At 33.4% G+C, this 21,390-nt stretch overlaps 1 protein-coding gene across 1 annotated transcript in view; it reads left to right on the forward strand.

The window, feature by feature from the left end:
* The window catches only part of TRAT1 (T cell receptor associated transmembrane adaptor 1), an 89,543-nt gene that overhangs the window by 22,468 nt on the left and 45,685 nt on the right, over positions 1–21,390 (forward strand). Inside the window, exon 2 of the mRNA XM_074301132.1 lies at positions 10,179–10,758. Coding sequence (XP_074157233.1) covers positions 10,752–10,758 — 7 coding nt within the window. The 5' untranslated portion in view covers positions 10,179–10,751. The remainder of the gene's footprint in view (positions 1–10,178; positions 10,759–21,390) is intronic.

Consider the following 21,390-nt stretch of genomic DNA (forward strand, 5'->3'; position numbering starts at 1 on the left):
GGACTTAACTTCCTAAACAATTCCAATAGACTTTGTATGGAAAATGCTATCCTCATTCAGAGAAAGAACTATAGGGACTAAAGCTGATCAAATTTTTTTTTGTTTGTTTGCTTTTCATTTCTCATGGTTCTTTTCTCTTTGTTCTGACATTATTAATATGGAAATATATTTAAAATGATTGCATGTGTATAATCTATATCAGATTGCTTGCTACCTTGGGGAGGGAGGTGGTAAGGGAAGAGGAAGAAAAATTTAGAATTCAAAATATTATAAAAATGACTATTGAAAACTATCTTTATATGTAATTTGAAAAATAAAATACAATTGAGAAAAAATAAACAAGTTTTAGACTTCTGTTTGTTTCCAGAGAGAATTAGGATCAAGTAGTCAATCAATCAATCAACAAGCATTTATCAAAGTACCCAGTATGCTCCAAGCACTGATGGGTATGGAGGATACAAGGACAAAAACTAAACAGTTATTATTTTCATGGAACATACATTTTACTGAGTAAAAAAAGATGTAGACATATGTAAATATGCACATATATATGTTTTATATAAATATAAATAGTATAATATACATAAATACCATTTATATAAAATAAGTACAACTTAGTCATAAAGTTAATTTTTGTTTTAAAAAAAGAATAAAAATATTTGGAAGAATATTGATGGTTCATGGTTGGGCCATTCCAATGTAATAATAATGAAGATATTCCCTAAGTTGAATTACAAATTTAGTGCTTAACTAATCAAATTATCAAGGAATATTTCATACAGCTAGACAAAATGATAACAAAAATTGTGTGAGAGAACAAAAAGTCTAGACTCTCAAGAAAAATAATGGGAAAAAAGTAGTAAGAAAGAGGTAACAACTTTCAGATCTCACTTTATAAAAGAGCAATTGTAAAAATTATTTGAGATTCATTAAAAATATAAAAGCAGATCAGTGGAAATAAACTACATAATGAAGAATTAGGAGCAATCAAAGTCAATAACCCAAGCTTCAAGAAATTAGCTTAAGAAAGAATTCCCCAAGAGACAAAAATTATTGGGAAGACTACAAAGTATTCTTTTAGAAAGTGGGTTTAGAAGAGCATCTTATACCACTGCCTATAAAAGTTCAAAATGGATATGTAACTTGAATATTAAAGGCTGGCACCATTAAAAAAGCTTAAAAGAGAAACAAATAGTGTACCTTTCAAAATTGTAGTAAGGAAAAGAATTTTCAATGAAGGAAGAGATGTGGATGATAATGAATGATAGCATAAATATTTAAATTGAAATTCTTTAGTACTAATAAAGGGAAGCAATGTGAATGTCATACAACGAGAGGTCAAGTAGAAGTTATTTGGCCAACTGTAACAGATTTTGTAGAAGATGCTGTTTCAGATGATTACCTCTTAGAAGGCTTCCAACTCTGTAATTCAGTGCTTCAGATGACTGAAAAGAGCAATTTAATCATTGAACTAAGAGTCTTAAACCTGGAGGGCAAACTGGGAGTGTATTAGCCAAGAGGGATTGAATGACTCAAGGTTTAGGATGGAAAAAATAATCAACCAGCCTCAGGATGAAATATTGAAGACCTGGAAGAGATCAATGATTCCTTAAGTCAAATCCAGCTGAAATGGATAACTATTTTATAACTCAATTATTTTTCATGCAGCTTATCCCCTGAAATTACTTCACAGTATAGTAAAATAAGTCTTGCATTTAAATAACTTCAAATGTTTCTAAGATTAGTGTTTCACAGCCACAACCTCAATTAGTGTAATTAACAAGATTTTTAAAGTCCTGTTATCTATTAAATATCATTTATATACTAGATGTGAAGAATTCCTAGACACCTCTGTTAAATCTATCAAAGGTGTAAACAAGGTGTGAACACATTGTTAATTAATTTGGGAAGAGGGAAGTACTTCTAAGAATTGGGTGATGACTATACACAGTACACATATTCAGATTAGTTAAAGGAAAAATAATATATCTTTGGGCCTATGAATATCATGGAAGCGATTGCAGTGGGAATTAGTCAAGGTTCAAGAATTTTTTCATCCATGGGCTTATAAGCAGAAGAGAGAAGCTCAAAAAGTGACGGGGGAGGGTATGATTGAGTTTTCTCCTTTATACCTATGGAACAGGGAATGATCTTAAGAATTTCAAAGATTAGAAGACTTGGACTTCCCATTATGTCCCCAGAACAACAGTGGCTGATAGCAGTACCTGTCTTGGGAGTTGAGAGATAATATGTAACAAACTAAAACATCTTCAGAACTCAACAAAAGGGGCAGACATTCAGAGTCCACAAAATACTACCCCCATGTAAGGGAAACTTCATCGGGATTTCATCAAGGGGGAAGAAAACTGCCATTCATCAAAAATTCTAAGTTACCCTTTGATAAGATGAGCTATCTGGATTTCAACCCACTCTCTTTAGAGAGCATGTGCATGAGTCTGCACATCTTGGTTTAGGACAGTATTTTGTTTTCACTATACCACATTTGAAATGCCCCTTTCTCTAAGCTAATTAAAGCTAAATGATTGATAATTATAAAGAACATACTGAAGGAGGATTATGTCTAATACCCTGAGTAACAGTTACTGTCTTCTGGTGTTAGGTTCTTACTAAGTGCTAATGAGATAATGAGATATTAGGTTCTTACTAAGTGCTAAGTCGGTACTTAACAATTCTCTAGTTCCGGCCTTTACTTGTGAATTCCTGGAGAGGTATCTACTATCCCTTGGATGAAAGAAAAGATTATAGTGGGTCACATCCATTTGCCAGATTTCATTGGGTCTCAAACCATGAGAATTCTTCCCGAGAGGAAGCTGGGAACATAGTAAAAAGCTGTACAGCTTGTCTTCCTTTCCACGCTCCTACACTCCCTCCAGGGAAGAATCCTTCACTTCTACCCCTAAAGACCAAGGACTTTTGCTTATCCTGACTCCAGCTGATTCTAAGGTATCTAGGGTGCTAACTCAGTCTTTACAATCTGGGGGAGAGGGTGGAGGGAAGGAAATGGACACAGGCTCTCCACCACTCTCCTCTTTGTCTATTGCCCAAAAGTGACTCTGGCTAGTCTTATTCCACCGGCTAATATCTCCTACAATTCTCTGTATACACCAAAGGATTGAACCAGCACAGAATAGTGGGAAGGGCCATTTTCCATATGTTAATAGAGTATTGTCCAATTGGTAATTAGCCTTAAGTGCTAGGCTGTCTGACCTCAGTGCATCAGAGTTTCAGTCCTTTACACCAGATGGCAGGTAGACCAATACATGTTAAATATGTTAAAGTATATGTTTAATACAATATATGTATACATATCCATACAGTTATTTTGCTGCACAAAAGATCCAGATTTTGAAATAGTGTACAATTAACCTGTGAAGGAAATAAAAAATGCAGGTGGACAAAAATAGAGGGACTGGGGATTCTATGTAGTGGTTCATACTCATTTCCCAGAGTTCTTTCTCTGGGTGTCCTGGTTCAGTTCATTACTGCTCTATTGGAGCTGATTTGTTTCTTCTCATTGTTGAAGATGGCCACGTCCATCAGAATTGACCATCATATAGTATTGTTGTTGAAGTCTATAATGATCTCCTGGTCCTGCTCATTTCACTCAACATCAGTTCATATAAGTCTCTCCAGGTCTTTCTGAAATTATATTGCTGGTCATTTCTTACAGATCAGTAATATTCCATAACATTCTGGGGACCTGAACCACCATTGTGAATATGATTTGGAGAAGTCACCCAGAGGGAAAGGTTCATGTGGATGGTATTTTCTGAGCCAGAAAAGGAAGGAATGAGAAATGTTTAGAGTCTCAGCTCTAGGAGGAAATCCTCCTATTTTATATGATGTTGGAAGAAAGTTGCCCAGGTAGGGAAGCAGAGTGTTTGGAGGCACTCTGAACCCATTTAATTATAGGCTTTAATTGGGCCTTCTTTGGCTCACAGGAATACCCTACTCCAAATGCAGAAGGTTGCAAATGGCGGCTGCCACTTTGATATCTATTCTACATTCACTTTTGACAATAAAATTTCCAATATTGTTGACCTCAGAATCCTCATTTTTCTGACACATGTTCATCAAGATTACTCTACATCTCTCAGAATCCCTGCATTATTTCTTGGTCTTCAATAAGCTTGTCAGTACATGTCTTCAAACCTGCTGAGCCTAGCCATATTCTAAACTTCCTTTTGATATTCTTGTCTCATTAAAAAGTATAAAACACTCATGTTTATTTATTATGTGAGCCTGGTATATGAATCCATCACCCATATTGCTAAACTCATTCATTGATATATTTCCTGACAAATGCATATCTCTAGCCCCTTATACATTCCAATAATGTTCCCTAGTGCAAAAAATCATCTATATTTAATGAAAAGTCTTTGGGGTTTTTTTTCCCTTTTTATACTGACCATCTGTACCTTTGCAAAACATGGATAAATTCACAAAGATCCAGAGTTTCTGTGTGACTTTGGATGACTCACTTAAACTACTTATTACATACATCTATAAATAAAAAAAAATTAGTATGCAGTCCTGCTTTTCAACAGCATTAAGATAACTATAAATTGTCAAATACTTTTGCTTCCTTAATTTGAACTCTCTTATTGGACAGATATGTATTAATTTTCTTGCATGTACATTTATTTTTAGGCCTCTGGATGATTAGATGATTACTTACTAAATTACCATATAGGGTGTGTTACATGGAACCATATTACCTTAAAGTGCAAAGGAACATTTTATAGAATCAAAATATCATATTAAAAATGATATTAATGTTGTTGTCCAGTTCTTTCTGTCATGTCTGATTCTGTCACTTTATTAGCTTCTTTAGGCAAAAGTACCTGGAGTGGTTTGCCATTTCCTTCTCCAGCTTATTTTATAGATGAGGAAACTGAGGCAACAAGAATCAATAGTTAGGAAGTATCTAGAGTCATATTTGAACTCAGGAAGATAAGTATTCCTTACTAAAGACCCAACAAAGCAGCTAGGTGCTGCAGTAGATAGAGGATAGGGGTCTTTTCCAAGAAAAACCCAAATGGAATCATGAAGAACCAAACACAACTGAACAATATTAATATATGCATACATATAAAATATGTGCACATGTATATGCACAAATTTCCATCTGTATATCTATGTACACATATTGCAAATATGTATAATATATGTTTTATTGCATCTTTTTAAAAGAAGCCTCTAAATCATTAGCTAAGTCACTTATTCTTTTAGGTATCCAGTTTTATGCTTTGATCACCTAAATTCATTTTTATGTACTGTGTGATAATTATAGCTTCTTTGGTGTTTCCACTGTCATAAGAGACTGATTGTAATAAAATGTAAATGGGTCACCTTGGGAGGTATTGGCAAAAAAAATCCCAGACGCTAATCTATTGACAGATTTTTTTTTTTTAGATGAATGGAGATGATATACATACATATGTATGTATACACATACAAATATTAATAACCATTGCTAATTATATTAATAAATATAAAATACATCTAAATATGTAAATATTATAAAAATGAATGCATTAACAAATATTAAAAATTAATATACATGCATATATTAATAAGTATATAGAATATACAATGTAATTGATATTCATATTAAAATGCATATATTACAGCAATGTATTAATGTATAATCATATAAATATATTAATATCATAATATGTGACAGTTTTGGGATTCTTTAATCACTTTCCTAGTACTAAGTGTGAATAGTTCCAAAGAGGAATAGACTATTTTAGGAATTTGCATGTGTCTCTTTATGCAGAACCTAGTTGCCTATTTTTCAGGATTATTATTTGAAGGGATTCCTATTCATGCAGATGATATTTTAGACTCGTTTAAACTCATTATCATAGATCTTCAGAGTGAAAAAAGGCTTCAGAGGTCATTCTGTCCAAATGCATCTAAACTAGAATCTCTATTCCAGTTTCTTAAATATTTTCCACTCCCAAACAATTTTTTGCCCAAGAGTTTTTATATAACTCCAGGTATATAGGTATATAAAATAAATATCAAACTCTTGCTAATAATAAATTATGAAGAAATTCATTAAAATTCTTTGGTATTTATAAAAGCTTATTACTTATTAAAGATGAAGACAAATTTGCATACTAAAGAGAGTTTATTTTTACATAAAGAATTAAATCTTGGTGGAATATTGGATACCTTTTACAGTTGTCAGATTTTTTTCAATCTCAAGCAACCCCATATGGGATTGTGACCTACAGTTTAAAAAGCTTTATCCTATGCTGTATGTCCTCAAATGATAAGCCAGTCATTAAGTGAAAATTTTAATAATGGAAAACTCACTATTTCTCAGTGTCCTATTCTACCTTTTTATCCCTTTAACTGTGAGGAAATTATTCCTTTCATGAACTTAAAAGTATGCTAAAACTCCCAGAGCTTCTAAAACAAATATCTAGTCATGTCTTGACCATCATGTACCAGAGCAATTTATTTTTTGAAATTAAGTAAGCTTGGGACAGCTAGGTGGAGCAGTGGATAGAGCACTAGCCCTGAAGTCTAACCTCAGACACTTAACACTTCCTAGCTGTGTGACCCTGGGCAAGTCACTTAACTCCAATTGCCTCAGGGAAAAAATTAAGTAAACTTTCTATCTGTATAAATTTCATTGTATTATTTTCAGTTTAAAGACCTAGTCTATTGTAATAACTCTAAGATCCTATGACAAATAGCCTAATGATCTTCTAGAATCTCTAACACTTTTGACAACTTTAAAATCATCCAGGGGAAAAAATGTAAATTAGCAATAAGGTTTATCCCAAGCACTGTCTGCTACATGAAACTTTTCTTTGATAGTTCCATAATCAAAGTACCAATATGTTCCTGTATATAACTAAGAGCAAAAACATTTATATGAAGAAAAAATTAAGAATCTCAAGGGAAATAATGTGTTAGGTGGGAGGAAAGTAAGGAAAGTAAAGTAAGGAAACCTAATGGTACCATATCTCAAAGTGTGCTTTCAGATCAAAATCATATTGTACTAGTTAAAAAATGAAAAATTTGCCAGTGAGATAGATCTAGAAACAACCAAACATAACATATTAAATAGACCCAAACTCTCCAAACTACTGGAGAAAAGACTTTCTTTTTGCCATTTGGCAAAAATGGCTTGTAAAACTGGAAAGCAGTATGGCAGAAATTACGTTAAATCCAGGATCTCACATCATATACTACAATAATTTGCAAGTAAATACATTATGTAGATATAAAAAATCACATCCTAAACAAGAGGAGAGAATGAGATGATTTTTAAAATATGAAAAAAGTCAGAATTCTCAAAGAAACAAGAGATAGAGAGTGTAACAGGAAACAAAAATGCTGTGAATTAGTTTAGCCATTCTGGAAAACAATTTGGAGCAATATCCCAAAGTTGCTAAGCTTCACATATCCTTTGACCCTGCAAAATCCTATTAATCATATATCCCAAAAATATCAAAAAAGGAAAGAACCCAAATCGACAAAAATATTCATTGCAGTACCATTTTCTTATATCAAAGAACTCAAAACTAAGGGGATGCCCTTCACTAAGGGGGATGATGAGAAAATTATGGTAAATGAGAACAATGGACTATTTTTTCCTGTAAAATGATAGGAGTGATTCATTCAGAGAAACTTATGAAGTCTTATATGAATTGATATAGAGTGAAGTAATCAGACCTAAGATCACAATTTATGTAATGATTTCAACATTGTAAAGAAAGACAAAAGAGTTTAAAATTCTGATCAGTGCAGTAACAAATGAATGGATGATGATGTTTTCCACTTATTAACACAGAGGTGACAACTCCAGAGATGAAGAGTGGAAATATATATTGGAAATTAGATCTTTATTAGAGGAACTTACAACAAATATTTTCTTCCCAGTTATTTTTCTTTTAATCTTAGCTTTATCAGATTTGTACATAAAGTTTTAATTTTATTTAAGTAAAATCATCCATCATCCTCATTATTTTTTTATTAAATACTTGCTATGTTCCCAGTACTGGGGACACAAATTAGACAAAAACTTACCCTCCTTTAAGAATATCACTAATACAACAAAGATTAACCAAAAAATGCAAGTAGATAAGCTCTTCAAGGTACTATATGAAATGCAAAGTTGAAATTGAACACTGGAGAAAAATCTATAATTTACCAGAAAAGGGAAGAAAAAAAACCTTGTAAAAGAGAAAGAAGTTAAGAGAAAAACTGAAAGATTCTCATTAAGGAAACTAGGATTAACAAATAAATCAAGGATGAGTGAAGTAACTACAATTTCAAAGGCAAAGATTGAGAACCAAGAAAATGTTTTAATAGGATTTTTTCAGAATCATATAGATGCTGATTTTTGTAGAAAAACATTCTGCTGCTTCACAAAAATCTGAATGGGCTTTCTTATTTTTGGAAAGTTTGCAAAAAGATGACTTTTATATCTTCCCCTATATCTCTAAACTAAACATCCCCATTTCTATCAATTTATCCCCTAATGGGATAACCATTCTTGGAATATCTATCTCATTGAGTTGTTGTAAAAGTCAGAGAAGTTAAACTATGTAAAGTTCCCATATAAATATCAATTATTATTGTTATCAAGTAATTTAAGGCTAGAAGGAATCTTTTATAGATGTAACATACATTGCCTTAGAATACTATTTTATGGCTCCATCTCTCTTAAAGGGAGATGTTGGAGGGATTAAAGAAAACTTAGAGTTTTAAAACATGTATTGGGCACAAGAGAGGTTGGGGTAATATCACTTGCTTGGAAGCATGTGGGCATTTTCCCCTTCCCCTCCAGCTGCTTGAATAAGACTCAGAAATCTAGACCATCCATTGCACTGCAGGTACAAAAGGATTCAAAGCTGAAAAGTGAGTAGAGCTCATAGGGGTCTTTCTGATAAGAGATTAGTGCCCACTATCTTTGTCCTGGTATTATGGAACTTGCTCCAAACAGGAGGTGCTCTGAGTTACCTACAGTAGTCAGATAACTTACCTTTGGAGGTTTTATCAAAAAACCTCATTAATTCTGTTTAATATTTCTGAACTGTTCTATTCATGTTTATTTAACTAAAGAGCATTTTTTTTCTTGGACATTCACAAGTGATTTCACAGAGTTATCCCTAAAATGAACAAACTGAATCTTGAAATTTTATCTCCAGTTCCATACCTCTTGTTATTGGGATGACTGGGATACCTTGCTTCCCACTGTGGAATTTTGTCTTAACTCCCCTTGTTCACCTAATTCCTCCTCTGACCCTCCTCATTCTTAAACATGTGTAGCTATTCTCTATCTGCTTTTAGGAGACCATCTTGGAGCTCTGGACATGCATTACTCATTTGCTGACAACCTTCTAATTAAGCACAGAGGTATTAGAGATGATGGCACAGGGCATCACATTTGGCAGAAGAAGATGAACCTTTTGGCTGGTGACCTTGTTGGATGCTTTCTTCAGATGCAGGATGTATTTTCAGCAAGACATAAAGCAGGGTTGTCTTTCTGCATCTAAATGTAATGACAGCAAGGGCAGCTGCTCTCTATAGGAAATAAGCATTCCACTGACTAGAATTACATCAAGATCCCTGGGTACCATTTTCTCTGTTGGGTGGTCTGAGCCCTTGAATGCAAAGGATAAGGTCAACTTCTCTTGCTGGAACGTCTGTACCAGCAAATAGTCCCAGAAATGAGTGAAGCAATAAACCCTTTCAACATCATTGAGGCATTACATCCCAAAACTTGCCTTTCAGCTGGCATTTTCCTCCTATGTTCTATTTAGTCTTGTTTGACCATTCCTGTTTTGAATCTCCGATCTAACAACCAGTCACCTTGTACATCTTAGCTCCTTTGATTTTGTTATTCTGGTACCAAGTATCCATATACTCTCTTTGCAATTTGAACCCTGACTACTTTACCCTGCTTGGCAATTATCTTCTCCTCACCCCACTTAGAGACACATCTTAGCTCATCCTGGGTCAGGGTACAAAAGATAACAATACTTGTAATAACTTCAGGGACCTTGTTAGGAAAACCCTTACTTTAAAACCTATTATTATCAAGGGTACTTAGGTTTCTCCTTGATGTTTGTAATTAAATTGTTTAGCTTTTTTTTTTTTAGCTTTTGTTTTTTCTTTCTTTTTTTAAGGACTCCTATTTCCCAAGAGACAACGTTGAAACTTCTCATTGCTCACTCTGAGTAGAAACAGAGAAGAATACTCCAACTACCCACCAAGCAACTGCCATTCTGAACAGAGAAAAGAAACTCAGGGAAGAATTCAACTACACATAGAGGGACCTGAAGAAATTTTAATGTATAAGCCCACCAAGTTCCTTCTAGTGTAATAGCCTGAATCTCAGGTGAATGTTTTGTTTTCTTGTTGGATTCATATTATTAATGAAGATCAAACACCAACATAGAGAGAAGCCTGTGAAGTTTCCTTCTGTTACAAAACAAAAGAAGGCCCTTTTGTTACATATCTCAACGAAAGAAGCCTTTATCACCACATTTCCTGTTTGCAACTGAACCAAGCGCACACAAAGGATTTTAAGAAACAGGCATGAAAAATTGAGTTGCAGATGGAGTTCAGGCACATTGCCATGTTATTTGTAGTGCTGGGGAGTAGTATCATTTAGCAGAAAGCTATTTGTGGTCATTTATTTCTTTTAAGTACTTACATTTTATTTATGGGGGTAAACAAATCTGTCTGAGGAAACAAGGATGTCAGGTAAGTGAGTTTTTAAAATCTATTCCGTTACTCAGTGAAGGCTAAAAAATAAATGCATTTCACAGACCAGGATGAATCCATACTCTTAAAGCAAGAAACTCATAACTTTGTATATAAATTTTTTGCTGCAGATTATGAGAACTTGGGGAAAAAAACTGGTGGAATTAGGAAATGTATTGAAGATTCTACTGTGATGAATAGTTGTGGGTAAAGCAATGACATAGGAGGCCTTGTTATACTATAGCATCAAGCTTCTTGTAGGTTCCTGGATGATGCTGTGACATTGCTTTTGGATTAAGAATATGATTCCTATCCTGAGGAGCTCCTCATTTACTGTGATTTTTTTCCTTTTGAAAGAGTGATTGTAAGTTGTGATCAATGAACCTTGCTGTAATTCATAGCAGTTTGAGCAAAGAGATTTTCACAAGGGGTCAATTCAATCTCTATGAAAGTTTTGCTAGGAGTAGCTCAAGTTCACTTGGCAATTTAATGGATTATTTTGAGATTGTGTCTATTGAGTTCATTTTATGACCATTTAACAAGAAAGGCTTATTTCTCTCTCTTTTTTAATTTGCAAGGACAGAATTCTAAATTGGTTATTTTAAAATTCTAACTCACAGTGAAAATATAAACTGGCAGATAATTTTCACATTTCTGGATCAGTAGGCAAGAAAAGTATTTCCAAAAGGAATGGTGTCATTTAATGGAAACTAATTTGATTATTGTTTCATTGTAGACAAGATTTTTTTTTGCATTAAAGTTGGACTGACAGAGGAATGTGTGTCTTTTACAGTACCTGATTGTAAAATTTGGGTTAAGTATTTGGTCATAGGCTCTATATCATCTGATGGCCTTGGCATGTCATCTGTGGCTCTTGCAAAACTTTCCCTGCCCTGATTTTCATTTAATTTCTTATGTGACCTATGATGTACTGAAATCATGATGGGGAAAGTTGCAATATGGAAGCAATAACTATTCTATAAATAGTTTTGTATATGTGGATCCTTTTTCTATTTTTTAACTCGTTGGGAGTTTCACTTTATTTTTCTCAGTATCATTTCAGGTATTTGTTAATTAAGCATCCCTGCAAAGCATTGGGTTGTGATGACAAGGAAGGAATATATAATTTCTAATTTATAGAGGAGGGCACAGAAACTTTCTTTGAAGCTCAGACTAGAACAATGAATTAAGGAAAGACATCTAGAACTCAGTCATCAGAATGGCAATTTCTGCAAACTTTAAAGCACTATGTAAGTGATACTATTGTTATTATTATTAATAATGAAGATTATCGCCCATTTTCTGAGAAGAAAGAGAACTAAAATCTAGACTAGCTAAAATTCAAGGAGAGAGAACTTTTGTCTAAAAATTTCAGAAACAACTATGAATTTTGAAAGCATTTTAAAATGTAGGTTTTGATGTTGTTTTGGCCCTTTCCCCCCCCTAACAGTCCAATACATTTCTCTTACTTTAGCACCTTCTCCTCTTTTGGGTATATTGAAAATAGTTCTCTTGTTCTCACAGTTCTATCACCTCTAGCACAGATATTCTCTAGGTATATTTTTTTGATCTAATTTCTTTATCTCTCTCTGTTTTCTGAGGAAAAATTTCTCCTTCCTGTATAAACACAACTAGTACTATGATATTAGATTTTAATATTTTTGATGTTGAAAGGACTTTGTTCCTACTGGTGTTTAGTTTCCACTGTTCCTTTCTCTTTTATGAGGTAATATTACTCACAATTGTCTACTACCTTTCTCTGTAAGTTTTACATGCAACTTTATGTCCTAAATTGCTGTTGACCTCAGTTGTCATATCTCTTGGCAAGTAAGTCAAGTGTTGGCTGAGCAGCATGGTTTTTAATTGATTTTATTCTCCTCATTATGGAAACTGATTTACATAGTTCAAACATCTATGAAAAAACAGTGATAAGTGTTGTATCCTTCCCTCCATTCATATCCCAATTGTGAAGTTCTTTCACGACCCTAAACTTTCTCCCTGAAACAAAGCTCCATTTAAAAATGCCGATAGCATAGTGATGTTGGGAGATCCTGAGGTATGGAACATTAAATTTTTGAAAAATTGAAAATTAGAATCAGTCATAAGACCTAGACCGCAACCCATTATAAATAAGGAATTCGAAGGAAAATGAACTTATAATAAAAAATATAAGGAAAAAAGAGTGTCCCATGGTAAAGAGCAAGGATAGCTGAGGGAAGATTTGATTAGTGTCTTTATAATGTCAGGAGAAAACAAGAAAGACACCTGTTGTTTTGGGAGGATGTTCAATGATGGATTTATGGGAGAAGTTGGCCAAGAACTGCAAATAATGGGCTGGCACAGATGAACATTTGCACTTTGAGTAGTTTCACAGGTTTTTAAAATCACCGATCTAAATTAAGAGATTGCTTTAATCTAAGAAAGGAGACAGATTATGATCTGGAGAATTTTATTGAAGTGACTAAGCCATAGTGTATGGATATCTCTCTGATGCCATATGAATCTTCATCCTTGTCACCAACAAATTCCTTAGTGAAAGAATAGTTTAGTCACTGAGTATATGATGCAAGCAAAATGTATTATAATCTAGTTAATGGGGTAACTGACCACAATTAAAGATGGGTAGAGTTTCTCTGGGCATAGTCTATTACTTTTGTACCTTCCCACTTTAATGTATGGTACATTGTTCTGCACATACAATAGGTACTCATATAACCCCTCTGGGTCTCAGTTGTGTGCCATTAATCAACAAGTTTCCATTAAGCTCTTAGAATATGCTAGGCTCGATGCTAAAATAAAAATGAGAAAGTTTCTACCTGCAAGGAGCTCATGTTCTAATGGAGAAGACAACATGAGAATTTATCAGTGTTTATGTGTGTGTATATATATATGTATATATGTATGTATGTATATATTTTATATATATGCTTATATTTATATGTCTATGTATACACACATATACATATATGTATGTGTGTGTGTTTGTGTGTGTGTGTGTGTGTGTGTGTGTGTATCATATACAAAATGAATACAAGATAGTTTGTGGAAGGATTTGAGGCATCCATTTAGATGCTAGGGTTTGAGCTGAGTTTTGAAGGAACCCAGAGATTCCAGGAGGTAGAGGAGGGAGTGCATTCCAGGCATAAGGTACAGCTACTACAAAAATTTGGCAACTGGATCTGGAGTATCATTTATAGGGAACAGGAAGTAGATCAGCATGGCTAGATTGTAGAATGTAAGGAGGGATAACAGGTATAAGAAGACAGTCCAGGCTAGAGAGGCCAGACTTTGAAGAAATTCCTGTGAAGAAATTTTTAAAATTTATGATACCTTTTTATTTTCCAAAATATATGCAAAGAGAGTTTTCAACATTCATTTTTGCAAAACTTTGGGTTCCAAATTTTTCTCTCGCCCTCCCCATCTTTAACTTTATTTAGTATATTAGGAGGGAGGGAAGTGAATAGGCATTTATGTAGTACTCGTTATGTGCCAGGTGTTGTTAAGCCCAACTGTGAAGGGAAGTCCTTACCTAGAGAGGCGCAGCCATCAGCCCTCGGTTTTCACTACTGTATTCTTAGCCCCCCTACAGTAGCTGTGGCTGCTGATATTTAGTCCTATTCTATACTGGTTCATGCCTAATGAAGGAACCACATGTTGTTCCCTGTTGGGTTAGAGAGAATAGTATAATTCTTTGGATGACAAAGGTGATGCTGGAAGTAGGTGGGGGATAATTAATCTATTATACTTTAATAAGGTACAGAGGTAGATGACGTAGGGAAGGGAATAGGGGAGAAAGATACAGATAAGGTTACTTAGTAACAGCAGGTCAGAGTTGGGAGCACTCAGGTAGCATGATCTGAGGAGCACTCAGGAAGTAGGGGTTGGGGGCTTCATTTTTAGAGGTTCTAGTTAGAGGGAGAGTTAATGGTATCTGTACCACCTTAGTCTTGTCTCATAAGTATGCTGATGTCCCCTCTGGATCATCTTATTAGTATATACTTTTCTGATTTTACTGCATATGCTGGTACTTATCTTGTACCTGTGGACCAGATGTCATTTACTAGGACCTAATTGGCTTTCTCTAGTTTAGTATAGAATCTATGGAGGTATAAATGTGGTCTTAATTAACTTAGAATATAGTTTTAGCAAATGATTCCCATGTTCCTATTTAATAGTTTTCAGCTCCTGTTTCCTATTATTACTGCCGTACACTAGTCACTTACATATTTGTTCATTATATTGGTGAGATGATCATGGGGACTATACCAAGACATATTTTCAGACTTTGTACTAAGTACTTTACAAATATTACTAATTTAATCATAACAATTTCTGATCCCTTTTAGCAATCAACTTTTGCTTTTTTCAATCGGCAAAGATCTTCTCTTTCTCCCTTCTTTTATACCATCCACTAATTAAGAATGGGAAAAAAAACCCACTATTAAAAACATATCCAATTAGGGACAATACATTTCCACAATGACCATGTCTAAAAGAAAATTAAAATCTTATTCTGCACTCCAAGTCTTTTAATTTTATCAGGAAAAAGGCAACATATTTCATCATTAATCCTCTCTAATTGTAGTTATTATACCGATCTGAGTTCTTAAGTTTTTTTAAAAGTTTTTTTGTGTGTTTCTATTATTATTGTCATCATATAAATTGTTCTCCGATTCTGTTCACTTCATTGTGCATCATTTAATTCAAGTCTCCTCAAGATTTCTCTGAAACTATCTTGTTCACAATTTCTTATTGCACAATATCCCATAATATTTAAGCACTATAATTTGTTCAATTTTTCCCCAATTGGTGGGTACCTCCTCAGAATACAATTCTTTTCCACCTTAAGATATTAATATATTTACAAATATTTTTGTAAAATGGCAAAGTTTGTTTTGCTTAGGAATTATCTCTCCCTTATTCTACTGACTTTCTAAATCCTCCTCCTTTCTCCCCTTTCTCTCTTAATTCCTGGTTGAGTGAAATGTATTTTCATATCCAATTGTGTGTGCATGTGTGTTTATATATATATGTATATATATATATATATATATATATATATATATTTATTTATTTATTATATTCTTCCCTGCTTTGATCTCGTCAGATGGGTGAGATTCAAATGTTAGTCACTCTCCCAATCCTTTTCTCTTTATATTAGATAATTTTCATTAACCTTTCTTTTTCTTCTCCCACTGCCATCAGTATATTTCTTTTCCTTTCTCTTTCCCTTCCCTTTTTTTTTAAGAATATAAAAACATTAAAAGAACTAATTCTAGATTTACTGCCTAATTAGACCCCCTTTTTGAACTTCTAATGATAGAGTTTAGAGGGAACATATGTATCATCTCCCCATATAAGAATGTAAGAAACTGATCTTTGTTTACTCTTTTATCATTTTTTGTATTTATCTTTTAAATGAACATTAGGCATATGAATATCTATAGAGATGGATTGATAATAACTGTTTCAGGCTAGTATAATGAATCAGCATTTTAAGTAGTTATAGACCAAATATCTACTAATGTTTTCATCAATATAGGATACTCCTAGTGAGAAAGCCTCCATCTCAAATATGGATTGGATCTTCCTTCATCTTTTATATGACTTATGTGATGAGATATTTAAATAACTTGACCATTATTACACTCAGGGTTGGTGTTCAAGGGTCTTTCATATTAGTATCTTTATCTTGAGAATCCCTAAATATTTAATTAGACATCCCTTTCCTGACTAGATTACTATTTCTCTTGTTTCTTTAAAGCAATGCGAGATCTGTCATTCCTAGCACTCAAAAATTTGAAAGAGGCGCTAGGAATCTAAACATACTTTAAATCATTAATAGGTTCTGTATAAAGATAAATATAGGCGATCCAGCATTACACTAGGCAATTGACTCCTTAGGAATTATTTTGTAAATAATATAAATAGTCACTGGGTAAGTGATATCACCACAGGATTTTGCAACCTCAAGGTATGGTTTGGTTGGAATATATTTTCAATGTTATTGGGAAATGTTAGTCAAGTATTCCTGTTGTATAGTGTATTTATGCACGAAACTCCAACTTTTTTCCTAGTTTAGTAATGTTTGAGTAGAAAATCCTGAGAAATAGAAGGGGCAAAGAGGAATCACTAAAAACTATATTTAGAAAGAAACTTGAAAGGTAATAATAAGGGTGGTGCTAATAGCAGTAGTGATATTCTTTCTATTTAAATTCTTAACTTTCCCTTTTTTATTTTGCTATTTTCCCTCAGTTTCATTCCTTTTCTCCATCTTGTTAAGCAAATAGTAAAAATTCTTTGTATTATTTTTCCTCTCCAACATATTTTAATAACTTTATTATATTTTACCCTTTAAAAAAAAAGTATTCCTTTGCTTGTTTCTCCTCATTACTTCTCTTCCATTTTTTCAAACCAAAGTTTTTATTCAATTAAAATTTATTTTAGTCATCTTCATGATAGTTCTTAAACAATAATGATAATAATAACTTTTATATTTTTGTTTCAGGTTTGCAAAGTGTTTTGAAAAACATAAACAATAATAACAAATAATAGGATAAATTATCCTAGCAAGAGTTTTTATCTAAATTCCATTGAACATAAAAATGAAAAGACAAAATAGTAATTCTATTTATATATTGTTATCTATGGTAACAAATGACTTTCACTCCATTTCAATAAACATTTATAAAGTGATAGTCTTCAAGTTCTTTAGTTATTCTACACTGATTATATTAACCCTCTCCTTTAGACCATCCCTTAGCCCTTAGATTACATGACACCTAAATAATCCCACATATGCATATTATTTTTTAAAGATCTCTTGAGAAGGCATTTAAACAGTATATGATATCATGTTACAGTGCACAGATTTCTTATTCTCAAAGGAATATACAGAATAACCCACTTTCTACTGTGGTGTTGATGGTATGTTTTACAATAACTATTAGGATTTTCCCTGAAGCTTTCCATGTAAATGCAGCTTTATAATTTTGAGCTGGTTGTTTTTTTTGTGGCTAAGAGCAAAATTATCTTTTAGAGGGAGTTAATGGACTAATACAATCATTTTAAAGTTCCATTTCATTTCTAAGGGGGAATGAACACTTCTGTTTGACAGCATAATATTGAGGATCATATCATCACCAGTGTTGGTTGTAATTTCTGTAGAAATTAGGATTTTCAGCTTACTTAATTGAAAAAATATGGGAATTACAGCAAAGTAAGTATAGTCATGTAGGTCAGGAGGCTGATGGGCCTTTTTTTTTTTTTTTTTTTTTTTTTTTTAAGGAGAGCTCACAAGTGTTTCTGTGCTTTGCTATTTGGTTCTCAGTTTTGAGGAATCTGATTTTATCAGTTTATCCTAGGGAGGTTAGGGGGTGTGGAGGCGAGGGTCTTTTCACCTCACCCTTATTTATGATTGGGTCCTTTCCCTTATCTGGTAAGCTTTCATTAATAACTATAATTGCTCAGCTCCATTCAAGTCTTGACCCAGGGCTCTTAGAGGCTAGAAAAAAGAAATATATACTCTGTCACACGATGCCAAGCTAGAAAGACTTTGAATATGGTCACAGTTTATATATATATATATATATATATATATATATATAACACATATACATATGTATATGTTATAAGTATATGTTACCTGAGTTCTAACCTAGTGAATTTCATAGAGATTCAACTCCAAATGAGCTTCAGGCTGGTGATTTTTAAAAAAAAACTCTTACAAAATGTTTTTTTTTCTTAATGATTGATTTTATGAATAAAAAGAATAAATTCTTAAGAATAAAAAGAGAGAAAGAAGATATGACATCTCAACTCACTGTTTTATTACCTATATTAATTCCAAGACTTCTATTATGATTTCTTTAGAATACCACCATATAATATTGTTCTTTTTTACACCACTTTCCATGTCTATATATTCATCAATCACTACACACACACACACACACACACACACACACACACACACACACACACACACACATACACACACCCCTCCACACACACACACTTCTTTTTTTCTTCTTTCCATATTCTTTAGATAAGAGTCTCTCAAAACATTTTTATTGTTTATTTTGTGTGTGTGCTTTGCTCATTCTATTTCATTTGTGTCCCTTTGTTCTCTAAGCAAGCTGTGATCTGGTAAATTTATTGAAACTTGGTAACTCTGCTAAGTTGCAAGAGAACACATACTAAGTTGGGGAAGGGTGATATGTGATGTAGGTAGATACAGAGGGCCCACATCAAAGAAATAATGTAATCTATTGAAGAATTTAATTGAATTCGGTGAAGAAAAAATTTTGAAGAAAATAATTTTAAAACTAGGTTTGATGAAAGAGAAAGAACATGAGACTTAGAGTCAAAAAACTTGGATTTGAGTTTTCTACTTATTAACTATGGAACTCTAGACAAATTATAATCTCTCAAAATAAATTTGCTTATGTGCAAATCGAGGGTACCATACTTCAGTGTCTACCTTGCAGAATTGCTGTAAGCATCAAATGAAATTATGTGCAAGCGCGTTGTAACTACAAACTGTTATATAAATGTAAGCTAATAAATGGACAAACTTTATCCACTATAGGGATATGGTTGCTAGGCTGATTGGAATACTTGTGTCAGTCAATGAAGCTGACTTCCAAAATGGCTGCAGACACCTTTACAGTTTTTTCCTTTCCCATCTATTCTTTGTGACATCATTATCAAAGATAATAGAGTGTTTTTGCCATTTTCCTTCTCCAGATCTCTTTCTAGATAAAGAAACTGAGGCAAATAGAGCTAGTGCCTTGCCCAGGATCACACAGCTAGTAAGAGTTTGAGGCAGGATTTGAACTCATTATGATGAGTCTTTTCCTGACCCCAGGACCAGCACTCTAACCATTCTGCATCTAGCTGCTTCTTTCCAACCCTACTGATTCCCATTGTATTTCCTCTTATATTCTCCAATATGTCCATTATCTTTTATCCCTTTATTTCAAAATTAACATTGAAAAAAGTGACATTTACAGCATGTTAGCATTATATCTAAGTGGAATAATGGAAAGAAGGAAAACCTGTGTTCAAATCTAGCCTCAGGGATTTTGTATTTGTGACTTTGGACAAGTTCCCCATTAATTTTAATTTCTTCATCTGTAAAATGGGAATATAAATAGCACCTACCTTCCACGGTTGTTATAAGAATCAAATTAGATAACATTTGTAACCTGCTGTGCAAACCTTGAAGTACTGTATTAAAGCTATTTTTATTAGTTACTACTTGAAGAACATTAGCATAAGATCTATATACTAAGGTGAATTAGAAATTTTAAAGTTATGTGGCGCATTCAAACTCATAATTATCACTGAGCCCTAATGGAGTATGAAATGTGATGAGAGTTTCCAAAGGAGTTAAGATGGAGAGAATAGTATTATATATTAAGAAGATATAGTATATAGTATATGTTGAGAAGATATATTTGTGTCAGGAAAGTCAGTAATGACTATTTGAGAAACAAGTAATTATCATTAGATTTAATTATAGATCACATAGGAAAAAATAAGAAAAAGAGAACTTTGTGAACTAGATTATAAGCCAGGAATGGAGACATGATTTAGTGGTGATGGGGGACTTCAATTTATTGAACCTAAAATAAAAATTTTGGGGGCTTACCTCAGTAAAGTTTTATCTTTAAAAATACATAAAAACTAGTCAGCAAAACATGTTGTCTAGATCTGCTCATTAACAAGGAGGAACTAGATAGAAGCCAGGGTAGTGATTATGAGAATCTCATAAGTTTATAAATTATGATAAACAAAAAAGTTCAGAAAAAGGACTCTCCCATGGGCTAAATTTCTAAAGGAGAAGTCAGCCTAAGAGGAAGGGGATAATTGTAAGAATAAATTTCTGAAGACACAAAGAAAAACAATTCTTATCAGATGAGAAGGGTAAGTCAAAAATGACTGATGGGGATGCATGGAGACCGTGAGGTTTTTAAAAGATGGAAGCAAGAGCAAGTAATAGAGGATGAACAGGTAAGCATTTAATACCAATAATCTGTATTGTGAATTGGCCTAATTCCTTGGAGTTCCCTCTTGCAGGCTCCTGAATCCAGATGGTTGGTTATGTCTTTCTGTGTTTTATCAGAGCAGGGTTATCTGGTCAGGGATCTAATAGTCATACTTGCTTATGCAAGCCCAGCTCCAGGCTATTCCAGAACCTACCTGAGAAGGGTCAACCTGACTTCTACCCTCTAATTTCCATAAAGGATAAAACCAAACAAGGAAGATCATTTCTGACAGTCCCTTTGAATGTCTTCAATGGTAGCAAATCTTCAACTTTTTTATGAAGAATTTGATTTTTGAAAACATTCAAAAGTCCTTTAGGGCTGAGATCACTTTTCTTATGAGGATGAAAGACAAAAATTGAAAGAAATTACAAGTGAGCATTTCAAACAGCTTAAGCAATTAGGACATCTACTGAGACAAATGTCAAGATGGAGAGGGGGGAGCATTACTTGAGATGTCTGATTTGTATGACAATATTCCTTTGGTAACTTCTAATATGTTTGACAAGGAAAAAAACATTTCATTAACTGACAATCACTTATAATAGATAATACCATAAATTGTAGAACCAGAACTTTTAGA

Source organism: Sminthopsis crassicaudata, chromosome 3 (assembly GCF_048593235.1).
Source record: "Sminthopsis crassicaudata isolate SCR6 chromosome 3, ASM4859323v1, whole genome shotgun sequence".
Lineage (NCBI taxonomy): Eukaryota > Metazoa > Chordata > Mammalia > Dasyuromorphia > Dasyuridae > Sminthopsis > Sminthopsis crassicaudata.